This window comes from Musca autumnalis, unplaced genomic scaffold, assembly GCF_047663935.1.
Source record: "Musca autumnalis isolate F117 unplaced genomic scaffold, ASM4766393v1 scaffold_3, whole genome shotgun sequence".
In the NCBI taxonomy this organism is placed as follows: Eukaryota; Metazoa; Arthropoda; class Insecta; order Diptera; family Muscidae; genus Musca; species Musca autumnalis.
The window spans coordinates 78158520-78184724 of NW_027411866.1; the positions used below are offsets into that span (position 1 = coordinate 78158520).

Below are 26205 nucleotides of genomic sequence, written 5' to 3' on the forward strand. Positions count from 1 at the left end.
GCGGTCCTATCCACCATATGATCGTTAGGATGGCTCTCACGAACAAGTATTGCACCGAAAGCATGCTATTGTGTTGCTTTACTGGAAGAATCTTTATCTCCTCATGTAAATGGTCCACTGAAGACATGATGAGGCACCCTGTTGCAGTTCTTAGGGCGGCATTCTGACAGGTTTGAATATTTTTCAATCGCGTTGCACTTATATATATTCGCGAACCATACTGGAGCCGCATAGCTTACCACAGTCCGACCTATAGCGTTATACATATGTGGTTAACGAGGTTTCTTTATCTACATCCCAAACGCTGCCGGCTAAGGACTTGAGGACCTTGTCGCAGACGTGAACATGCTGTCGTGGCGTAGTTTCATATATACATACTTATGTTCCCACAACATCCCTGAAGGGACAAGGGAGACTTCTCTCATATCAATGGGTGCACGCCGATTCATATTGGCTCAATGATATGGGGCCTACTTTTTATCGCCGAGTCCGAACGACGTGTCTTACGACACCATTTGTAGAGAAGTTTTCCATGACTGAAATGCCGTCTGGAGGGGGTGGAAAACAGTAGAGGTAAAAGTTAAACAGTTCCGGATATATCACCCTACCCTGGTGAACTCCCTGTTTCTCTCTACGGGGATTAGACTTATTGTTCCTAAATCGAACGTACGACTGCCCTACATACATATATCCAACGTTTCAAACTTGCCAGAAAAGATTTCTGCTCAATATCCTCAAACAACCTGGAGTGCTTAACAGTATCAATGGCTCCTCACAAGTCGAGCCCCACCAACACTGTCCCACCGCTCGGCTTTCTATGGTTGAGTCCTCTGGCTGTTCAAGAGTAAAGACGATCAAATACTTGTCAAAAACCTTTCAAATTTCTTGCCACCGAAACACTTTTACATTTTTGCAGTTCGTTCGGATAATGGGGTTATTCTGAATGAAAACTCCCCGTGAGTTTTGTCTCTCTGTTGTTTGAGCTTAAAGGAGAAAGTGAGAAACTCACGGAGTTTTCATTCAGAATAACCTCCAATATTGACCAAGGATGTTCTAACTCAAAGGAAGTCAGATATAAAATAGCGCATAGGACTCACGTTACGGCTCAAATTCCAATCCCATCTCCATCTAGTGAAGGCGAAGAACTCTTGGAGTTCTCCAATCCAATTTGACAATCCATCAGCCTTCGATGACAATGGAACGATTGTTACTTCGAGTGACAGTTTATTCGGGTATGTTCTGAGACACACTTCACCTCTTACTTAACGCCTCAAGTATTTTGTTCTCCCCATTTACTCCATTTTTTTGCGAATTTCTTAGGGCATTTAAAAAGAAGAGTACACCCTAGTCCGTCCATAAAATACTCGAAAAATAAGCGTAAATAGGTGAACGAAATGCTTCAGGCGTGAAGTGTGTCTCAGAACGTACCCGATTATTATATACACAAGTATAAATCATTAGGACACGTATTTCCTAAAGTTTTCGGTGGTCTCCAGTGTTTTGGTTTTGCTTGCTTTCCCTGCTTGGCCCCATGTTAAAAACTACATACTAAAACAAAAACACATATTTAAATGCTTACAATTGTATTTTGTATTTGTTCATTTTGTGTAAACTTCAAAATATAAGTTATGTAAAAACGGTGGTAAAACTTTTTGTTGTATATAAAAATATTTTCTTGTTGTAAAAATTTATGATGAATTATTGCAAAATAAAAAATAAAACAATTTAAGTATTGTTAAGTGTAGCATTTCGTTGAGTATTTTTAAGTAAGTCAAAAAACAATATGTATTTTGTTTTCTTTTTAAAGGCACATAGAGATTTACAAATTTTGTATATAAAATAGTTTACTTTTTTTATTCGTGTAGAATAAAGCACATAAAAAATTACCTCTATGCAATTTAAATTTAATAAAGTAAAGCATTTTTTAAAAAAATTGTAAAAATATATATTTTTGTAAATAAAATATGAAATAAATTTATTTTTTGTGTACGGAAGACGTAAGATCGTATATGTATATAAAATGAGGAGGTTGGTTAATTATATATAGAGTTAAGTAGTAATGAAAGGCAATGAATGAATGAATATAGATGTTTGTTTGTATGTATGTGACGTCGTATAGTATATGGTCTTGTTTTATATATGTATGTAGTATGTATGATGGACTTATACACTATGCAGTTTTTTAAATAGTATTTTATTTTTCTTTTATATTTAATGTAATACGAAATTATTTCAAATCATTTTGAAACATAGATCTTCTTCGAAAAGCGAAGTAAGCGATGAGTTCATGTCATTAATGACCATATTATTGGTGGGATAAGTACAACTTGTTATATTGGTTTGACTTGTAACCATGGGTACGGCTGCGGCGGCTCCTGCATTCGATGGATTATTAAAATCGTCACAATACAATGCTGCCTCATTGGGACCCTCCTTATTCGATGTCGATGACTTCAACCAACTTTGACAGTTTTGAACATATTCCAAGGTACGTTGATAGGATTCAGTCATCATGGAACCACCACTGGAACCATTGTTATTGGTGTTGTTATTGTTATTGGAATATGAAGGTGTGGTATTGCTCTCGTTAAAGGTAGTTGAAGAAATACTGGTATATTGATTGTAGGCATTTGCACCACCTACAGGATGATTGCTGTTGCCAACAATTGCAGGTGACATTTGTGATTGTGAAATATCATTACATTGTATTTCGTGTGGTGGCACTTGCTGGGTACTAACACCAGCATTGGCTGCTGCTGGGGTGCTGTTTGATTCCATGCCAGGGGTGTTGGCCAATCGCCAATCTACTAAACTAGTCATGGAGCTATCAACTGGATCAACATTGCTTGATGGTAACACTTGGGAAGTTGGTGGCGCCGCAGTAGCAGTTGCTGTACAATTATTTTGTGCCGGTAACTGTCCCGAACAGCTATCCCGCTTCACTTGATTCATATTATTCATGTGATACTGATGATAGTAGTTACTGGCACAGTCATAGTATTGGTGGTGGGGATATCTCATGTAATGATCATACGAATAGAGATCATAATTATTGCGTTGGTTTGTTGTGGTGGCGGTGGTACTGCTGTTCGATGGTGGATTGGGTGGCGGTGGCATCATGGCGCTTTGCATTTGCATTTGTTGCATAAAACGATTTTGATTTGAATTGGTATTATATCCTTCCACGGTGTTGGGGGTATCCGTGTTATTGCGCCGTTCCTCCTGATGATGTTGATGATGATGGTTGGCCACCTGATTTAGATATTGCAACATTTCGTCTGGCAGGACTAGTAATTTGTTTTCAATCAATTCATCTTCGTCCACCTCATCCAAATTAATTTTCTCATTGGGATGATGATCCAATGACACCTCCATTAGTTCTCTGGCTTCGGCTGAACGAGATTTGCTAACCTGTTCAATGGCTTTGACCAATTGGGAGGCCAACAGAGAATATGTGAATGTAGAGGGACAAGACATTATCAACTTCAAAGGTTTACGATTCGATTCAGAGAAACGTCTATCCAATAGGCGGGTTTTCTCTGGCAAACCAGAAGAGAAGCGCAAAATATTCGGTATGGAATAACGACCATTTTGACGCAGTTGTCTTAAATAGGTGGAGGACAACAGAGAACACTGCAACTGATGCAAGTGTTTTGCAATCAAATGAGAAGATGGCGGTGGTGGTATATTACCTCCCTTATCTCTGTTAAATATAAACGGATGGCTGAGGTCATTACGGAAATTGTTGTTATTCACGCCCACATTGAGGACATCGACTCGTTCCTGTATGGGATTCATGGCACCAGTATTCATGTTATACATTTGACTGGAACGCCTTGAACATCCCGGTGATATGGGATCGTAAAGCGAACCACCTGCATTAAATGAGGAATGTGGTCGCAGGGTAGACATTGAAGACTGATGTGAACACTGGCTGCTGCGACGGCTATTCATGCTGCAATAATAACTGCTGGTATTGGAATTTTGGCTATCCCTGCGTATGGTTGTGGTATCCAGTTCTGAGAATTGCTTGGGACCTCCACAGGCGGGTCCACCACCGGTGGTTGTGTCATCGATATTTGTTTCCATTTTCAGTTCGGTAATACGTTGATTAAGTTCCCTTATGCCAATGCCCATATTGGGCGAAATCATTGGCTTGGCCTGTAAACGAGGCCGTATACGTTGAGGTGAACTATCCACGGCCAGTGGTGAGGGACCACCACCGGTAACCATTGTCCTCAGCACAGGGGGCAATTCAGAAACATCTACATTATCGGCATATGTTGCCCAGTAGTTTTCGTCGTTGGTAACAAAATCACTGTTGCTATTGCCATAATCATATGCACCGCCACCAATACCCATACCAGATGACCAATCATTGTCACCATCAATTTCGGCCACAGCCGCTGTACGCATCATTGGATTTTGGAACATACCACGTATGTGGGCTTTGGGAGAAGCACTCAAACTGTACTCCTTCTTGATGCTTTGACTCGTTGAGTTGCTATTGCCCTGATAATAATCACGCATATGACCATTCTTGTCGTTAGACTTGTCGTCACCACCACCACCACCATCGAATTTATTCTCATTGAAACCTTTATGCCTTTTATTGGCATAAAACTCAGCACCATGCACACTCTTAACATGTTTCCTCAATGAGCTGGGGTCTGTGTAGCGTTTCAAGCAGCCAGGAGCATTGCAGATGTATGGTTTCTGAAAATTATGTAAAGAGAAGAAGACGACAGTGAATGAATTGCAAGATCGTAGCGTTTTTGTATGGAATTTTTGTCTCAAGATGTTCTGAGTTGGTTTACTCTTGTGGCCACCAGCACCACCACTTTGTGGTTTTCCAATACTGGCAGACAACATATTTTCATTACTCTTGAGTACTTTTTCTGTATACATTACCTCATTGCTATGTGTGCGGTTTTGATGCTTAGCACGATCACTGGCATTGCTAAAAGCTTTAGTGCAACCGGGATATTCGCAGGTATACGGTTTTTCGCCTGTGTGTGATCGCAAGTGTGTCTTTAAATTTTCCAAACGTGAATAAGCTTTGCCGCAGCCCTCAAACTAAAATGAAATCAAAATTGAAATGATTTGAGTATCCGCCGCTATTGTTCCTATTAAAAAATTTGAAGAAGAAATAAACCTACCGTGCATTTGTGTGGTTTCTCACCGGTGTGACGACGCATATGCACCACCAACATATATTGTGCCTTAAATGGTTTTTCACCTCTGGAACAGTTTTCCCAACGGCATACAAATGTTTTCTTATTATTTTGTATGTGATGATTGTTAATGTGCCGCACCAAATCTTCCAGATTACCAAATTCAATCTCACAATCTTTCCAATGGCAATTGGTTTCCTCAAAATCCAATGGTTCATCTTTAAGGTCGGTGGTATCGGCACTTGCACAATCATAGCCCCCGCCGCCGCCGCCACTACCGCTGCTTCCGCCACCACCATTGACGCTATGTGGTGTTACATTTGGCGATGGTTCACTTGGAGGTTTACTGGTTTTGTTTTCATGGCATTGACCAGAAAATTTTGTATAACATTTTCTGGTCTTTTTATTTTCCACAGCTGAAGCACTGTCCGCCTCCTGTAGTGTTACATCACTACATGAAGAGGAAATTGGTTCCACAGCAAGACGTGGTGGCTCTTCAATGTGATGCTGTAAGTAAGATGAAAGAAGAAATATATTTTTGTGAAATTAAAACAATCAAAAAAGGGAAAGCAAGTTATTCATTAAGTAGTACATGTTGGTATTGGGGGATTTGCGTTTTATGTAATTTTCCAATAAATTGTACAATTATTATTATACAAACATGTCCCAGAGGAAGTTATTCTTTAGACTTCTTCTAATCGGGTTTTCGTTTAGGATCAATAATGTATTTACAAACGTTTTAGTTCACTTGAGTTAAATTCTCCGAAGACAAGGGGAAATATTTATTATTAACTTTTTAATCCAGCAATCTACGAAAATAGCCATAATATGTTTCTCGAATTACTACCAAACTCCTGTTGTTGTAGAAAATATTTGTTTGATTGAAAATAGTAACAATTATTTTTTAAAAACAGAAGCTTGGAAGTATTAGAACGAATTTGTATTCGAATCGCCTTAGTGAAACAGGTCATTAATTCTTTTCCCCAGATGACAATATATTGATTTTCTTTCTTTTGAATAAAACCCCCTTCTATACATGATGGTAAATGAACGTAATTTTATAAAGACCCCCAATTAATGGACTCTCAAAATAAGAATTAAGTTGACTGCTACAAACTGGTTCCAGTGTACATGCAGGGCATGCGTTGGGTGTCATACTGTCGATTCGGGCCCAATACCAATTGAGACGGCTGCACCTTCCGGAGCTAATACCACTTGTACTTGACTTGGCAGCCGGCATTCTTATGTTGCGATGGATGGAGGTTGTCTCCGAGAACGGAATTCACACTATACCACTGAACTTTCCGCGCAGCCTACCTGATAGACTTGTTGATCTAGATGTTCCCGATTATACTTTAGACCTCTTTCTCTCGATGATGAAGATCTCTCCTGACGTGGCAGTGTGGGAAAGTCGTGTCACAAAATTGGCGATAACACTCAAGCAGGTACTGCACCAACAAATTGTCGCCTCTTTATAAAGATGGTCGACTGGTGTCATGAGGAGGCACTCTATTTCAGTCCTCAGGGGTATTGGGGAGGTTTAAATAATCTTCCACTAACATTTGCATATTACACTGGAGGCGCATAGCTTACCACAGACCTGCGTAATGCTTTGTAAGAAGTCAACAAGACTTCTTTGTCTGCACCCCAAGTGCTGTCGGATAGCGACTTGAAGGTCTTGTTCATACTTCTGATCTCGTCGCAATTAGCTGTGGCTTACACGGACGACTTGAACATGTTATCGGCAACCAATATTTTGGGTGGAGATCAGAACACCATCGACCAATATGTTCAAGGGTAGCCTCATTTCAGCCATCCATGTGGTGAGCAGTGTGGCAGTGATTTAGTGGCGGATATTTTCATATTCCTCAGATGGAAGAACTGTATTAGGTCAGCTATGTAGACATTTAACCTATCACATCTGTCATCGACGATAGGGCCCGACGCCAAGATCAGTATGCCGTTTGGAGGGTGTGAAATTTCAGAAAGGTAGAAGTTAAACAGTTCCGGAGAGAGATATCACCCGCCTTGGGGAAATCCCTGTTCACTATACGGATCTAAGACTTCTTATTTCTGAATTCCACAAACGACTTGCGTATAGTTGATTGATTACCCAACGTCTCAAACACGGCCGGTGGGAAGCCTTCTCTATGTCCTCGAATAGCTTGGTATGGTCGACGGTAACGAAGGCCTTCGATAGGTCAAGATCCCCATGAATGATGTTCGGCCACACTGCCTGTTCTGGTTCAGTCCTCGTCTCGTGTGTAGATATTTACACGCCATATCCACACATCAGTCGAGAACTGAACAATAACAGACCGTGCGACTGTGGTGGTATGCATTTTTCGGAATCCATGCCGATTTTGGGCTACTGGAAACCTGCTTCTCATTGGGGGGAGGAGTGGTGCCTCTAGAATCTTTGCTGGTATCCTTGCCTGACTTTAGTAGCTTGACAACCCTGCAAACTTTCCAGCATTCTGGTACCAATAACGTGATATCAGTTCAAGTCATTAATCATATCGTTAATGTCTGGCGAACAGTGGCGATCTCCTATTATCCTCGTAGGAACGTCTTCGTTCACGGTCAAAAATCAAAAATGTTTTTATTATTTTTTAAAGTATTCTCCAGCATGATTTATATAATTTTGCATGCGCTTAAACCAATTGCTGAATCACTTTTATCACTCTGAATGAAACATCTAAATATGTTCTTATAACGATTTAAGAGCATCTTCTGAGGACGGAAATCGTTGACCACGCCTTTCCTCCTTTTTTCCCAGTGCTATAGAATGGTGCTTCATCGTCATACAAAGATTTAATTTCAATGATGCACTACTCTTGGCAGTGATAATCCACGTCGATAAGTCCACGTAAAAAAAATGTCAAACTTGCCAATGGAAATGTCAAATGGCGCCTGGAAACACGTAGTGTTGCCTAGGCCAGAAACAGATATAGTATCCTTCGTACAAACATACAAATACTCAGGAAGTATGGACTTGACCCGAACAATATTGTATCGTCGTAATAAGGGTTGGGAGGACAATCTGCTGCAATAAATTTCGAAACGATCCTAGACATTTCCATAAACTGCACTCGTGCGAAATTTTTGGAAATTTTGTTCGAACCTCATATATGTATGGAACTTTATCTATATTACGATATGCAAAGTTTGGACCAAATCGGTTACTCCTTTCGAAAGTTATTGTTTCACCATTTTAGCTAAGAATAGATAAAAATATAAAAATATTGTGAATAGAGAACTCTATAATCACTATCTACTCACAAAAAAGCAAGCGATCTCCTCTATTCAGTTACAAATAACAAATTCCACTTTTATAAAAGAAGTCTAAATCGACATATCCAGCTAATATCCAAGAAAACAAATTAAACACCGTGGAAGTTTATTGAATTGTTAAATGTTTGCATTTGGCTATATATTGATGAATTTAATCGATCCGATTTTTTGCGATTTTATTCCGTATAAATTCATTCTTTCATTTCATTCTCCCCTTCCTATAAAAATTTACAATGTTTCAAAAACTCCCTTTCCACAAACCACATCTCAATTTTGAACATTTTTGTTGAAACATCGTATTGTATTGTTTAAATCGAGACAACAACACAATTGTCAGAGGCAAAAAATGCGTCACGCAAGCAAACGTTGAACCTCCTATACATTCATATGACGTTTGCAAAGCACGTTTTGGACATTTCACGGCAGTAATCGATTGGAATTCGATAAACAAAAATAATTGTATTTTTTGTCTACCTGAGTTTGGGATCGATCTTATAATAACTCAATTATTTGCTAAAGAAATTGAAGAGATTCGAATTTTTGATACAAAAGGGTAAGGGATACATTTATAAAGATATCACACAAGAAGAATAAAATCTTCGTTGACAATTCATATTATGGGGTTAGGGTTTTACGGGTTCCATTTTTTCAGGGGATATTTTAACAAATATTTTGTACCGCAATGGAATTTTTATAAGTTACAGTACATAGATTATTTGGTACCCATTCACATCCGTATAAAACATATTTTTAAAAATACTTGAATTGTGTTGAATGTGATATATTGCAATAGTTTCATCTTGTACGACAAAGCCAAAGGATTATTTTTACAAAGTCAAGTTAATGATTTTCGCATTCAAATAACGCTTTTCGTTTAAAGCTGTGTAATTATTTATCTTCTATGTAGCTTTCTACTACTCTAACCAAATCTTCCCTATATATAATATTTATATCTATGCTGTTTCTGCTATTTGCAACCTAGTCAATTCATCTTTATATTTTTTTAATTGTGCATAATTATGGCTGGGGAGCCAACAAGACGAAGTAAAATGAAGTGGAGATTTATAACATATTATTGTTAGTTTTTTTCTATTTAGGAATGTTTTGCTATGTAATACTAGTGTTTTGGCCTTTAAGGCTTTTTGTATTACTAATAAATGAATAAATAAATAAAATAAAAATAGTATTTTACATGGCTAACGGCAAAGTAAAGCTAGAACCGACTGAATATGAATTCTTTTAAATGCTTATGTCGGCCTGAAAAAAGCTTCATATGATTGAGCTATAATACTGTATATGTTCCCACAAACATCCCAAAAGGGACAATAGAGACTCCTCTCATATCAATAAGTGCAGCCCGACTCATATTAGCTCAATGATATGAACCCTACTTTTTATAACCGAGGCCGAACGGCGTGTCTTGAGAAGTTTTCCATCTCCATAGAAGTCCAACTCAATTTTGTTGCATAGTGTAATTAGAATCGGGCTGGGGGTTACTCCATTGCAATGCCTTGGATATTTTTATAGCTACATTACCGCACTCGTAATGCAAAAGCTTATGTTCTATTACAGAATGCGGTGATATCAGGTTTGCTAAATGAACAAAATAGATGCGAAAGGAGATACGGAAACCCATTGGAGAGTACCAATTATTTCATTTTCCCTAAGCTGGTCTCATTATTATAATAATGAAACGTTCATATTCTGGATTGAAATAGCCATCTATTTATGAAAAATACAATTAAACACTCAACTTACCACTTTCCCGTTCGTTTCCTTTTCATTTAATTCTTCTTTAACGGGAGTTGTAGCTACAGGTGGAATTTCTGTTTTAGGATTTGCTATTTGCTTCTGATCCATTTGTGGCAGCATATTGGGTGGTGGAACTTGATGTGCCGATGAGAGGGGGTGTAGCAAACCGGCGCTAACTCTCAACAAATGTGCTTGCAACTGTTGTAAATGTGGGGCCATGGCAGAATGTATGGGACTAAAATTACTTGCAGATAAATGGCCATAACAAGCATTGGGCATATTCGGGCCGGGGCAGGCACCACCCATAGCTGCTGCTAAGGAATTCGGTGAGAAACGTATCATTGAATTTATATCGAACGCATCTGAATACGGTGACGATGATAAAGCTCGCTTGCGAGAAGCTATAAAAGAATGAGAGTTAATACTCTTATTTTTAAGGCCAAAGTTATAGCCATTGTTGGCTGCTGATAGATTAACTGCTATTGCTGGATGTAATTCCCGGACCGAACCCATATTGCAAGATCTTAAATAATCACTGGAATTCATACTTAGTCCAGCTATGTGAAAATGTTTTTGGGAAAATTTATCTGTTAGTCAAAAAGAAAGGTATTACTTCAAAACTAAAAAAAAACAAATGGCAGTTACGCTACTTACCATGTAAGGAAGCATTGGGACTTAAACACTGTAATGAGTATAAATGTTCAATATAGCCGGGAATTCTATATGCTGCCGGCATTTCATGGCACTGTACTGAATTTTGCACTTTTGCATCAGATGTAATGGGTTGCTGTTTCATTTCCGGTGATGAGGAATCACAACCGTATGATTTCGGTTCGGTGGTGGGTGCAGCTGTTGTACTTGTCACCGCACTGCTATTGGGTGAATCACGGCCACCATGTTCACGATGATTTCTAGTAGTGCTTGTAATGGGTGGCATCGCCCCAAATCCTGGTTCATTGCCATTATTGCAACAGTTCATAACTGAATATAATGGTGAGAGGAATTGTGATGCGGCAACAGCGGCCGCTCTTCTTGATGTCAAATGTTGCAAATCGGTGTACCTTTAAATGAAAACGGGAAGTGCAAAAGGATATGAAAGGAAGGAAAAAGAAAGTGTGATGTTATTGTTTTATGCTATGGTGTAATTTATTTAGAAGAAAGTTCGGTATATATAAAAATAATTAAAAATATTTTAGTCGTGTATGAACCATTTTCTTCGATATGAATCTTTTTATTTTTGTTTTTACAATTAATTGTGTATGACATATATTTTATTTTAATATTTTCAGTAAGTCTGTCATTTTTTTTTAAAGTTGTTATTGTTTCATTTTGTAGGCTTGATTTTGAACTTTTCATTCCTAATTTTGGGTTTTAATTTTACCGATTTTTGTCAGTAGTGGAATTCTGTAACCCATTTCTTTATGTTCGGTAGTTAACCAAAATTTGCGGTAAAATGGCGACAAAATCGTAGTAGTCGCTAAGTCTAAACGATATCCAAAGTGCTGTCAACTTTAATTAAATCTTTTCATTCACGATTTTTAAACCCTCCACCATAGTATGGAGGGTAAATTAAGTGTGTTTTTCGGTTTGTAACACATCGAACTAATTATTTGCGACGATATAAAGTATATACACATATGGCCAAAATAATAAGTACAAACATAAGTATGCATATTTTTCGTTCAATTCAGAAAATGTATTCACTGTAAGACAAAGTTCAGTTTAAATTTTACCGATTTTTGTCAGTAGTGGAATTCTGTAACCCATTTCTTTATGTTCGGTAGTTAACCAAAATTTGCGGTAAAATGGCGACAAAAACGTAGTAGTCGCTAAGTCTAAACGATATCCAAAGTGCTGTCAACTTTAATTAAATCTTTTCATTCACGATTTTTATACCCTCCACCATAGTATGGAGGGTGTGTTAAGTGTGTTTTTCGGTTTGTCACACATCGAACTAATTATTTGCGACCATATAAAGTATATACACATATGGCCAAAATAATAAGTACAAACATAAGTATGCATATTTTTCGTTCAATTCAGAAAATGTATTCACTGTAAGACAAAGTTCAGTTTAAATGTATGTTTTGCAACATAAATGAAATCAATAAATTATATTAGTATATTCAATTGTTTTAGGATAGATTGTAATTTAGGATGTTTATATTATTAATATTTGTTGCTTCCACCTTTATTTTGACCTACTTTTTGTATTCTTTTTGGCATATTGCTTTGAAGTTTGGTGTAATTTTGAACAGTTATTTAATACCACATTTTTTGAATAAAATTCCAAATTCGTTGTTTATTTTGGAACGATTGTGTACCAATGCGCTATTTTAAGTTCCGCAAAGGTTTACTATTGCATTCATGTCCGATTACTGCATAGGCGAGTCAAGTAACTTTATTATATTGTCCTGTTTTGGACCGTAGTTCTCTTGAAAAATCCTTATAAAAAACAAATTTTCTTCTGTTTGTAGCAACAATGTGTTGATCAATATGTTTTTGTGGGTCCCAGCATCTGTAATGTTATATATCTCCCAGCATCTGTAATGTTATATATTGGATAAAGACCATACCAGGAAAAATATGCAGCCTCATACCATTAGGTGGCTACCTCCGTGTTTAATTGGATTTTTGTAACAATTCATCTAGCCGTAATTGTTACAGAATACATTTATTTTATTCATTTTTATTTCATTTCTCTAGAGGAAATTTCGCCAATTTTGTTTATGTACGTTTTTGCGGACCAACCCATATGATTGTTAGCTAAGGAGGACCTCGTCAACAAAATTTTTTCCCGAAACATTTGAACGCCTTTTGTTAACTATTCTGGTAATTTGGTAGCCCCTAGTATTCTCCGAGCTATTCGGGTGAATATAACATTACCTATGCCAACAGTAATTACCCAAGATGAGTTTAATAGGTCTCTATAGCGAGAGCAACAATGGGTCTACCCATTGTTTATTGTTGCCTTTTTAGGCCTAAACAGTGTTTCTTCAGTTTTATTTTGGTTTCAATGTGTTTTAGAAAAAACTCACCGGCTATTCCAGGGATGTTGATATTATGGAAATTTTTTCCCTAATTTCTTAATTTTGACGCCAATCTCCTCTCTCCAGTGTAATAGTGCTCAATTCGTCCCATCCAACAATTAATTTTTATTTTATTTTTGTTAAATATTATTAGCGAAGTTAAATTACTAACCAACCTTTATTAAAACGTACTCGGTTATTGGTAAATATTAAAAAAATTCAAAAAGTACTTATTTTTTTGGCCAACCAAATTTTGAACTTCTAGAAAAAATTGGCACAGAAAAATAGTATTACCAATTTTTTGAGTTTTTATGCATGTTGCATCATTGATTACGAATAGAAGTTCCGAAATGTAAAGCAGTTCACATCTTTTTGAGAAAAAACTGATTGTGGAGCACAAAATCAAACATAAACTATGATGTACTTATTATTTTGGCCATATGTGTATGTATATTTTTGATCGGGATAAAATTCTAAGACGATCTAGCCATGTCCGTCTGTATGACTGTTTGTCTGTTGTAATCACTCTAGCGTTCGCAATAATTGAGCTAGAGCGCTACCCGAGCGTCTTTTTACCATAGGCAGGTCAAGTTCGAAGATGGGCTATATCGGAACACTTTTTGGTATAGCCCCCATATAACGGTACCTCCCGATTTTCGGTATTTTGTGGATTTTAACTACATTTTTTGACCGAACTACCTGTAATTTCACGTATGGGGATCCCAGTGGAACATCTCCATCAACAACCGTCAACTTAGGTCCATGTTTTGGCCCCCATATACCTCCATATTATCGGTATTTTGAGGTTATTAGCTAAAAAACTAAAACTACATGTAATTTGACAGTTGAGGTTCCTAGTAATCACAAAATATCTCCACCAAAAACTTTTGTTTTGGGTAGAGCCCCTATAGAACGGTACCTACCGATTTTCGGTATTTTGTGGATTTTAACTACATTTTTTGACCGAACTATCTGTAATTTCAGGTTTGGGGTTCCCAGTGGTCACAAATTATATCCACTAAAAACCGTCAACATAGGTCCATGTTTTGGTATAGCCCCCATATAGCGATACCTCCCGATTTTCGGTATTTTGAGTATTTTAGCTAAAATCTGTAATTTGACAGTTGAGGTTCCTAGTAATCACAAAACATCTCCAACAAAAACTGTCAACATAGGTATATGTTTAGGCATAGCCCCCATATAACGGTACCGATTTTCGGTATTTTGTAGATTTTACCTAGATTTTTTACCGAACTAAGGTAATTTCACGTTTGGGGTTTCCAGTGGTCACAAAATATCTCCACCAAAAACCGTCAACATAGGTCCATGTTTAGGTATAGCCCCCTATATAACTGTACCTCCCGATTTTCACTTTGATATAGTGCCATATAAGGTTCCCTACCGATTGAATAAATTTTTTATGCTTTTTTACCTTAGGTACCTTAGGTATCAGTGGTCACAAAATATCTACGCCTAAAATTTTAGAAGGGAAGAATATAATTATTCCGTTTTAGTACAGAATATTTTATGGTGGAGGGTATAAAAAGTTCGGGCCGGCCGATCTTAATGCTTTTTTACTTGTTTTATTTAAATTTTACTGATTTTTGTCGGTAACTCTGAGTTATGGAAAAGCTGATTGTCAAGTGTTCAAAGAATTTAACCTCACGCTTCGGAGAGCAACCCAATTCGTCAGATTCTCGGGTAACTGAGAGAATTTTTCGGGATATAAGAACAGCTGTAGCCGCTCGCTACATATATGTATGCTGGTCGAATACCCAAAATTAGACTAAATTTCCTAGCAAAGACACAAGACTAGCAAATGACCGTGTTGAACTTCATCTTGCGAACACTGAAGACTCAAGAGTTAGGGAACTTACACTTGAAGTCTTAGACCTGTAGGCGAGCATAAGAAGACCACCTGAAGCAATGCAAAATTGGTAAATGATTGAGAAAATTTTTAATCAGGGAAAGAAGGATGATAGAACGGCTGTTACTTTCGACGCGCTACGCCGTATAAGAGCCCTCACAGGCGAATCGTTGAGGCCGATCTCCCTTCTGTCATCAGTAATGAAGATTGTAGAGGCACTACTCCTCCCCGTGATGAGAAGCAGTATCCTAGTTGTCCAACATCAGCATGGATTCCGAAATCAACAACAGCATTACAACAGTGCAGGCCGTTAGATCAAACACACCTTCGATACTGTCAACCATGCCAAGCTGTTCCCTCTAGCAGTGCTTAAAACGTTGAATAATCAATTTTATGTGTGGACGCCAGTCGTTTGTGGAATTCAAAAATAAGAAGTCCAAAGACCCGAAGAGAGAAACAGGAAGTTTCCCAAGGTGGGATAATATTTCCGGAAGTGTTTAACTTCTACCTATATGAAATTCCGCATCCTCCAGACGGCATAGAGATCAAAATATTTGTTGGATGACTGTACGATCTTGGGTCCTATCGTGGATGACATACATATGTGATGGGTTTAATGTCTACATAGCTAACCTAGTGCAGTTCTTCGATCTGAGGAATATGAAAATATCCGCCGATAAATGCCACACTGTTCACCACCTGGGCGGCTGAAACAATATTCCCTGAAAATATGGAGCAGGAGTAGGAATAAGGTCCTCAAGTCACTGGCCGGGATTACTTGGTGCAGACACAACAATAAGTCGGTCTGTGGTAAGCTATGAGGCGCCAATTTAGTATGCAAATGTTAGCGCTACTACAGTGGAAGAATATTCAAAGCTGCCAGAAAGCTACACTGAGAACTACAAGAAGATTTTACCCTAGAATAAACACAGCAAGATTGCCGTGAGCCTCAGTGCCATGAACTTGTGAACAGGCTTCCCCACCCAGACACGTCAGATGAGATCTTCATGTTCAGGAGGGAGATCCAAAGGTACAGACGAGAACCACTAAGTCAACGAGCCTATCAGACAGCAGTCACACTGATGCCGTGCTTGAAGAAGTAGAAGAACACCAGCTACCAAGGCAAACACGATTGGTTTTAGACCAATTAAGATCCGAACGATGCAGCCGTCTCAATTGGTATTGTGTCCGGGACTACACGAAAAACTACACCTTTTGAACTGTCCAGCTAAAATCAATATGCTTCTCTTGGACCACACCTCAACAACAAATTTTGTGACGAGCTGATCGTATTTGCATCCTTTAGCGTGGTTACAAGCCTCAGAATTTCGATGTCTTACAAACTTTTTGGCCAAAATCAACATACCTCCCCCGACATAGTGGAGCAAAAATCAATATAGAACGAAGTCCGGACCTTCAGGATTTGTTCACTAGGTGAATATGTGAACATTTCTAGCCCTACTACATAACCTAACCTACCAAATTACTTCAATATAAAATTGCTAAGGCGGAACTTCTTTACTTCCTCGTAAAGATCACATAACCACGATTAGGTCAACACCTACATTTTAGGACAATGCACACATAATACGCATCAATGTGTTAGATGTGACCGCACTTCTATGCAGCATAACATTAAAATGAAGAAAAACTTTTGTTATTATTCGTGTTACAATTTTTATGCGAAATTAATTATTACGGTGAATAGTAAATCATTCATAAGGGCCATGCCATCGATTGTTGGAAACCAAAATAATTTTCAACATTTAAAAAACGAATAACAACCACACAAGACGGAACCATTTGTTTTTTCTATTATTAAACACGCGCTTAATATCTTCCATTAAGCATTGATTTCATTGTTGCCTTCCGAATTGAATACGATTTTAAAAATCAGCCTCATTCTCCGTCCCTCCTCCTCCTAATTTCCATAAAAAGTGTAGAGAGACATAAAACCAAATAATCGACACAAACCCTTGATAGAGATATTACGAATCTGGTTAGGCGCGATTATGTTATAATTATTAGCATAAAATTTATAGAAAATTATGGTAATTTTATTCGGATACAGACTCATAAATCGAACTAATATAAAACAACTAACAGTAACACCGCACACAATCAAACTGTGAGTTGAACTGAAAAATATTACTATTAAATAACCTGTTCAGAAGCTATGATTATCACCACTACTTTGTTACACTGTTAATATGATGGCGCCATAATTGCAATTAAAAACACACATTGAATACATTTTTTTAAATAGAACAAAATTGGAAGGCAGTTAATTTTAAAAAAGAGAAATCATCCCCTAATTTAACGAAATTTGTATTTAAAACTGATATACATTCAATCATCTGTAGTAACACCACGAGATATCGAAATTTTGCAGGTTGAATGATTTAGAATGCTTAATTGTTTTTCATTCCTTTAATGGGATGTCAATATACTAAAGAAGTCTTGCTAACTAGACAAATGCTCATCATGTACAACCCTTTTCCTGCTCTGAATAAAAAATGCTAAAAGATGAAATTTAAATGCTCACAGGATAAACCACAATATTGCGGTTATGTTTGCTGTACATGTACAGATATTAAACGCCATATACAAAATACCGCTTAAAGTTTTTTTCAGCTTAAGGTGCCCATTGTTTTAAGACTTACATACAAACTTCTTCTATGTATTTGGTTTTGAAACGATTACGAATATATAACTGTGTCATTTATTTTGTTAATGAAATTGGTAATAAACACAATCATTTATAACCACAATATTGTCAACCACAAATGCGGTCACATAACAATAAGTCGTACAAAACAGGAACGATATGGGAGTAAATATCGTTTATGGAAAATGGAAGACTAGTTCAAACGTGCAAACATTACCTGTAGTAGGTTTAGACGTAAAGTTGGAAGTAAGTTGTTCAATGGTGCCGCAAAGATCGTTCTTGGTATTGTTATAAACTTTGTGACGCAAAGATCGTTCTTGGTATTGTTATAAACTTTGAAATTCAATTGTGATATCTCCCTTGTTTGACCACCTTCGCCAACCTACTTTGCATCAATGCAAAGGCGATATTTTCTTCTTACATTGATAGTCTTTGCCATTGGAATACCCTACTAGAAGCCGAGATATTCGCAAAAGAATAAAACTTTGAATTTTTCTCCACATGAATTTTTGTCCATACCCTGAATATTATCCGAACATCACTAACAGGCTTCTTCCTCTGTGGCACTCGCACCAACTCCCAAAATTTCGTGACAATTCGATCAAAATTGCAACCTATAGCGCGATTAAAAAAATTGAAATTGAAATTCATTACCGACTTTTGCGATATCTCCATATTTTTACCACCTATGCCAAGCTAGATTGCATCAATGTAATTAAAACTTTTCTTCTTCGGAGATATTCGCATATGAATAAAACATTGAATTTTCTTCACATAAGTTGCTTACCCATTCCGACCCCTGAAAATTGAGCATCACCAGCACTTTTCTTCTTCCATTGAATACTCTTACTATAAGCGGAGATATTCGCATAAGAATAAAACGTTGAATTTTCTTCACATACGTTTTTGCCCATTCCTACACCTGAAAATTATCCGACCATCACCAAACCCAATAGGCTCAGGCTCGTTCCTCTCTGGGGCTCTCATTAACCCCCAAAAATTTCATTAGCGACTATTGCGATATATTCGTTGTTTGACCACCTACGACACCTATTCTATATACCTATTCTGATATATTCTACTTTAATTTTCAGGTTTTGTTTCTGTTATACCCCTTATAGACGCTGAGATATTTGCTTTGGAATAAAACGTTGACTTTTCCTACAAATAAGTGTTTTGCCCATTTCGACCCCTGGTTATTATCCGGCCTTCTTCCCATTGGAGACCCCCTTTAACCACCAAAATTTCGTGGCGATCCGATCCAAATTGCGACATGTAGCGTGATATCTCCGTTATTTGTCCACCTACGCCAACCTACTTTGCATCATTGTAAATATGGGATTTTCTACTTTCATAGTCGGGCTTTGCTTTTGGAAAGATTCCCAAAAAAAGCTGTGATTTTCGTCATTATAACTAAAACCGCAAAAATGAAAAGTTGGGTTTAACCTGCGACAATTGTGATATCTTCGTTGTTTGACCACATACCGCAACCTACTTTACATCGTTAGAGAGGTGATATTTTCTACTTTCATTTTCAAGTTTTGCTTTTGGTATACCCCTTATAGAGGGGGTCCGGACGGACGTACACACATAGCCAGATCAAATCAACTCGTCGAGACATTCATTTTGGTATATATAAGTAAGTGTCTAAGGTCATTATGTTGATGCGTTACAAACTTTTTGGGCAAAACCAACTTATAATACCCTCCCCATAGCAAGCTAGAACTCCAAGTGGACAACACTCTCGAAGGCTAAAGTTTTACAAGACGGTAAAAACGATCATCAACTATCAGCTTGACGTCAAAACGTGAAGTCCAAAAACTTTTAAAAACAAGTACTCTTTTTAAACTCCACTACGAACTGCATTGAAGTAAATAGGAACAAAGTTCCCTTCCCTTTCAAAGAGCTTATATGGACGTCGTCGTCGTTGTTTTTTTTTTTTTTTCAATGCATGGAACAATATTTACAATTTTCCGAATAGAGCTTTTGTATCCTCTGGCATCACACAATACTAAATTACAGCAATATCGATTCAGGGAACACAAATTTCGACTTAACAACCAATTCGGTAGAAAAAATGTGACTAAAATCTTCAAAAAATCTTAAATGACTGCTATACCTAAACAAGGTTGTTTCGAACCTGTAATAATGTTTTGTACTTTTAGCGAAAACTAAATATCAAATTTCAGTTATTTCGGTTGAATAATGTAGCTAAAACTTTCAAAATAAAGTTCTTTGAGGCTACCTCAACCATGTCGGTGCATATTGAGACCACAACCTTCAAAATACCGAAAATCGGGAGGTATCGTTCCATAGGGGCTATATGAAGACATGGACCTGTACCAACTAATTTCAGGTGGAAAGTTGTATACCCCCAACGAAGACTAAATACCAAATTTCACCTATGTTGGTGGGGTGTTGAGGCCACAACCTTTAAAACACACAAAATCGAGAGGTACCATTCTCTGGTGGAAAGTTTTATTCCCCCAACGAAGACTAAATACCAAAATTTAGCAAAATTTACGTCTAAATGGCTTCTTCGTTGGGGGAATAAAAGAATATATATAATTTATAGGGAATGAGAAATTTAATTATACCCTCCATATTATGATGGAGGGTATATGTAATAAGAAAGCTCCAGTTGGCTTCGTCTTCTCCACTTTTTTTCTATTCGCTGCAACTTCTTTAGAGGATTTGGCTTGAGCATCTGCATGGGCTGGGAGGAGGGTCTTACCCACCTTTCTAAGTTATTTCGAATTGTCTCATCTACCTAAGTTTACTTCTGAAGAAGAATGCAAATTCGGATCTCGTCCCACGAATTTGCGTAGATATGTACCTCACAGAACATATGTAGTGCTTAATTAATTCCTCTTAATTAAACTTCTTTGGCAGATCTGTTCTTAGCGTCATTGACTGTTACTGTTGTTGGCCTCTGCTTGGAATGTCCATTGTCAGTCAATGTCCCAGCGGCATTTTGCGTCTGAAGTTTATTACCAGCATGTGTCTATAAAAGACAAGCTGCAAGAGGGATTTTTACCATTTGAGCAGCTGAGTGCTGAACGTATTGGTTGGATGAGGTTAAAATTTCTACCACAAGCTTAATGAATCTTCAAGTAACTGGTCGGAACCACTTAGAGAAGTGACCCAAAAATGTTTCTCTACCACTATGCTCAACTTTACTCAGGATAATCACATTGGACCAAAAGGTCATCGAATGGAAGGAATGGAAATGAGTTGACGAGAACAGATGTTTTTCCAATTCCCATTACTTTATTGAATTTTTTACATTTTTAGTTGCTGAATGTTCAAAACGATGATATTGCCTCTTGACAACTCAGTGAGGTTGTCATACATAATCGACCCTTAAGTTACACATTCACAAATCTAACATAAACCCGCAGAATCCAAAGGTGATCTGACCAAAAATATACCTTTATGAAGCAATTGGATTGAAATATGTACATCTTAGTGATACAAAAACATCATATTGCCTACAAATTTGACTCAGACCACAAACACTACCAGACTACACTACCTCTAAGGGTCGAGTTATTTGTGCGGAGTTACGTTATTTAATTCCTCTGCCCAAAGACTGCTATCTGAAAAAAAAACAACAATATATATTTTGCATTGGGAAGACCATACTTCCCAAGATTTAGGCCTTCAAAGTTCCAAAAAATCGCGAAGCCGTGAAAGCTATAAATCCCCGTCCAAAGCTTGGCTATTGGTATAAGCTTATAATATATAAGAAAATTTTGTTCTCATACCCGACTTTCACAATTGTCCATAGGCAGGCCTGCTACTTGGGAAATATGTATTCTAATTTATAAGAAAATGTTGGGCTTATTTTGCTGTTGTTGTATCAGAATGAAACCTCCCTAGAAGCACTGGTATTATGCTGGGTTGACAGCCGCTGCCCGAAACACTATGTCTTTGGGTCAATCCGGTGCGAAAGAACTCGTTGCCGTGGGATTGTTTGGACTTATGTGGGGTTAAGGCGCGGCACTTTGAAAATTTTCCACATACATATAGACGTTATTGTCTTGAACACAAAAAAAAAATTATCTGGGGCTAGTCCATATTTTCCGAGATATGGTCTTTAAAAGTGCAAAAAAGCGACAGGTAAGCCCGACTTTTTTCCATGGTCGCTATAATCCTGCGTACCTTTGCCAGTCTTGAAAGTAGGCTCCCGCACGCTGGAACTTCTGATAGAAGTTTTATAAAAATTGGCCTAATATAGGTGTTATGCAAAAAAGTAGGCGACTAGCAATTATAGTTTTGAGTGCATTAAGTCCTTAAACTGAACGTTGCTAATGTTTTATTTGATTGCAAATCCTTGAGATATTAACGGATTAAAAAGAAGAAAAGATCGTTAAAATAATAATCAGATCTTTGTTACTGTTTCATTCGTACTTCGATGCCTCTAAACGACATTTAACCCAAGGTTAGAGAGTTAGCCCATGGATAGGAATATAATTTATATTTGGCAATGTTTTTAAATTGTATATTCAAGTTTTTCAACTGTTTCTACAGTATAGGGTAAATATAATATTGAATTGTATATGATAAATGGAAAATGAATAGGAACAATATAAAAATTATACTTACGGCCACTGATATTGATCTGCCATGATGAAATCTTAGCCAACGTCTTTTTTGTCTAAATTGGTATGAAAATTAAGGAATAAGCTAGCAAAAAAGCTAACACAAGAAGCTATCGGGAGCTTTTGCAATTTTGTATTTTACCTTGGAACATATATTATCCAAAACTGTTTGGAAAGGCGTCAATAGTTGTCTTTCCTTTTCTCTGTCTCACTTTTACAATATCCAATTTAAAGTACTTTTCAAAATGATGATCTATGTTTCCTCCTCAGGAGTATTTTGTTTGTAATTTTGGTATTCTTACTAACTAATCCTTGAGATGTTGTTAACCACCAATACACGTTCAATTTTGTGGATGCTCCATATTTTGTAGTACAATAAACACAGCAGCCAATATCGTTTGTGGAGTTTTTTCTGCTTTTGGGGTATGTCCAGTAGCCAATACATAAGAAAACGACGACATCAATACACTTTCACAATTTTTTATACAGGATATTGTCTCACCTTATAAAATCTATGTTTTTAGAGACGAGAGATTGTTCTGTTTTTTGGTAACTAGGAATCTGTTTTTTTTTTTTTTTTTTTTTTTTTTTTTTGGTTTCCAACCAATGGCCGCCAGCGTCAAAGAGAAATCCAAATTGGTTATGCCGAAGATGAGATGGAAGTATTTGGAAGGGGGTGATCTACTCTATGTGAAAAACTTCAATTCAAAGAAGCAATCGATACGATCTCACTTTGCTCTCGTTGTCACCGCCAGCCACACCACACCGTTTATCACATACATACGCTTTAAAGTTGGGGAATAATTAACAAAACAAAAAACAAGAATGAAAACTATAAAATCCGAACTACTTCCAAACATATTCACATGTAGAGCTGGTGCTTTTGACAATATTGTTGTTAGTGTCGCGCCGCTCCAAGTTGTGTGTATAATAATATTTTGTAAGTTTTTTTCGTCTTGGTTTATTTTGTGGTACACGCATGTTACACATTATTATTTGATTACCTTTCATCTGCTGTAGGCTGGTACTGCTGCTGCCGATGATCATGTCTTCCGTTGTCTGTCCGTCGAGACGACTGTGGCGTGTAATTTGATAGAGTGCTGTCGGCGTTAATGAACTTATCTTGTAGTTTCTGTATGGCCAAAGGAACTTCTTGTTTTCTTCATTTAGAATTTTGCGCACAATTATTCCAAACTAAATTGTTGTTGAAGGTGTGAATATGCGTTGTCTAGCCATGATTTGATTTGTTGAAATGTAAATAACTGCAGCTGATCAAAAACAATGGAAAATACAAAAATACTATACTGTGTGAAGGTATGTATACACGGGAATAAATGGACGCGCTCTGAACGTTTTCTGGATGGCTTAATTATATCGGCTATAAAAAACAACACACTAATATGATGTTGTTGTGTGTAGGTATACAGAAGATAATTGAGTTGTTAGATGTCATCGGCAGCATATAAAGATGTTTAGTCGCTCTCTCTTCTTGTTGCTGGTTGGTACACACGCTGGTGAGAGGAGTATGTTTTTGTTATGAATCTTCCATAGTTTTTTTCTTCTCGGTGGCGGCGGAGTTTCGGTTTTGCCCAGTAGGATAGGTACCCTCTCTGCTGTGTTCTGCTCTCTTTATAACCAGTTTTCATTTCATCTGAACTAATTAAAACATTTTCTGGCATCCAATTATCAACCTTGAGAGAGGGACGTCATCTCATCTGTAATTTAGACTCTTTGGGCATCCACCAGCTACTACACACTATACTACACAAACAATAACCAAAACTAGTGAAGAAATGAAGGCGTGACGGTGACGGAGGATATTCAAAGATCTCCGATGATCGTCCAAATAAACCTGTTTACATTTTTCGTGCTTCTTCTTTTAGAGTAGAGTTGCCAACGTGCACTAAATTTAGTAGGCAGGTAACAGGTAGGGAGGATAAATTAAACTAAAGGACAATAATACAAGTGTATAGTGTATATTCTGCAAGGTAGCATCATCAACACAGCTGCTGTTGAGATATGTGGCGTAAAAGTCGTAAAAGTTGTAAATGTCGTAAACGATTTTCATATAAATTTTGTGTACGGGAACGCAAAAGCAAAATGTGTAAAAGTGGTAAAAATTTTAAAAACTTTTTAGTTCTGGAACAGAGCTATGGCTGTGAAATAATATGAAGGTAGATTTTTTAACAAAAGGATAAATACAATTATATTGTAAAAGGATACAGGGGCTGCATTCTTGTTCTATGAACATTTAAAATGAAAAATATTTCCTTTATAATTTTTTTCATTTGACAGTTTTCTCCTTTATAAAAGTTTTTATTTCACATTTTCATAGTCTTATGCCAGACTATGAAAATTTTCATTGAAAACGTTTTCCAATTTCTTCCAAATTTTCATTGACGTCTACGCACATATATGAAATCATATGAAAATTTTGATATTTTCGTTGCTTTGTATTGGTTTGAGAGTTACGAATTTAAACACAAATAATAATTTCAGATTACAGAACCTTGTGTACAGAGTTTCACCCCCTTCTCACCTCTTGCCTATAAACTCATTTTCACGTACATGAAAATTTTCATAGTCTGGCATAAGACATAAGCTCTGTTCCTTTACGTGCAAGAATCTTCAAGTTTTACCACTTTTTACTCGAAAAGCGTTGCTTTACTTCAGACACCAAACAATTCATATGGGAGCAGTTTACACCTTTTACTATTTTTGCCGGTTTTGCCACTTTCAAAAGTAAAGGTACAGACACTTGACACTTTTCTCTTTTACCACTCTTACCATTAAAAAGTAAAGGAACAAAGCTATAATTGAGCCCCTGTACATTTATTTTACAGTAAACTCCGTATTACTGATACGTGACAGATTCAGTAACTTGTTCTCTATAATTTTATTATATAGACGAGTGCGGAAAGTGCCTGAATACTTCCGTAAAGTTTATAAGTATTTGGTTCTCTTTTTAAATGACTATCAATCCTTAAATGCCTCGCCTGCTTCAAGGTCTGAGTACATAAGCAGCCTCGCATACTTGCCTTGATTCCTTCTGATAAAAGAATAAAAAAGAAAAGGATAACCTAGTTCGAAAATTGGCTCGGCCTTCTTTATTCTTTTATCAGAAGCAAGGCAAGCAGGCGAGGCACCTTATGTACCCAAGCTGCCTCGCCTGCTTGCTTCTGCTAAAACAATAAAAAAGGCCGAGCTATCTTTCGAACTAGGTTGTCCTCTTCCTTTTTATTCTTTTGTCAGAAGCAAGGCAAGCAGTCGATTCTAATGTACCTAGGCCTTATGTTATGATACGAACCCAATATATGCTTAACCCGAAAATACATTCAAATCAGTAAAGTTGGACTACATTTACACCATTTATCAGAAATGACGCCAAACTTCACTCAAACGTTGGATGTGTTTTAGGCTTGAATAAAGGTTTGCGTCATTTCTGGTAGAAGAATTAAAGACAAATGACAACTAAGTTTCTTTACTCTTACTAGAAATTACGCAAAAATTTACTCAAGCGTTGATTGTATTTTCGGCTTAACCCTCCGTTGGACACCTGAGTCTAGCCAGGCCTTTTTCATTTTATTTTGCATTTTAAACTGGGTTAAAATAAAGCTATGGACCTGAGATTTCAGGTAGCTTCATGAAATTTTCTTACCTTTCTAACGAAACAAACATGAAGTCAAAAGGATCACCAGAAAAGGAGCTACAAGGATTTTTTGGCATACATATCACATTCGTAACACATGAGTCTGGCCAGACCGCACCTATTTTTTATTGAAAATTTTCCAAAATTTTTCTTAAAATTGGATCTTTT

At 37.1% G+C, this 26205-nt stretch overlaps 1 protein-coding gene across 5 annotated transcripts; it reads right to left on the bottom strand.

The window, feature by feature from the left end:
- Positions 1 to 1566: 1566 nt before the first annotated feature.
- ci (transcriptional activator cubitus interruptus) lies at positions 1567 to 24189 on the bottom strand. 5 transcript variants are annotated; one of them, XM_073971933.1, is made up of 9 exons: positions 23393 to 24189; positions 22891 to 23173; positions 22531 to 22803; positions 22393 to 22444; positions 10875 to 11281; positions 10227 to 10807; positions 5160 to 5681; positions 4912 to 5076; positions 1567 to 4716 (listed from the first exon to the last, which is right to left on the bottom strand). In XM_073971933.1, exons 4-9 carry the CDS (start codon positions 22413 to 22415, stop codon positions 2233 to 2235), a joined length of 4182 nt encoding a protein of 1393 aa, XP_073828034.1. In that variant the 5' UTR covers positions 22416 to 22444; positions 22531 to 22803; positions 22891 to 23173; positions 23393 to 24189; the 3' UTR covers positions 1567 to 2232. The 5 variants fall into 5 exon arrangements, with proteins under 5 accessions (XP_073828034.1, XP_073828033.1, XP_073828035.1 ...); XM_073971932.1 differs by having other exon boundaries at positions 22531 to 22800; positions 23393 to 23961; XM_073971934.1 differs by having other exon boundaries at positions 22393 to 22473; positions 22531 to 22800; positions 23393 to 23698.
- Between the last annotated feature and the right edge of the window lie 2016 nt (positions 24190 to 26205).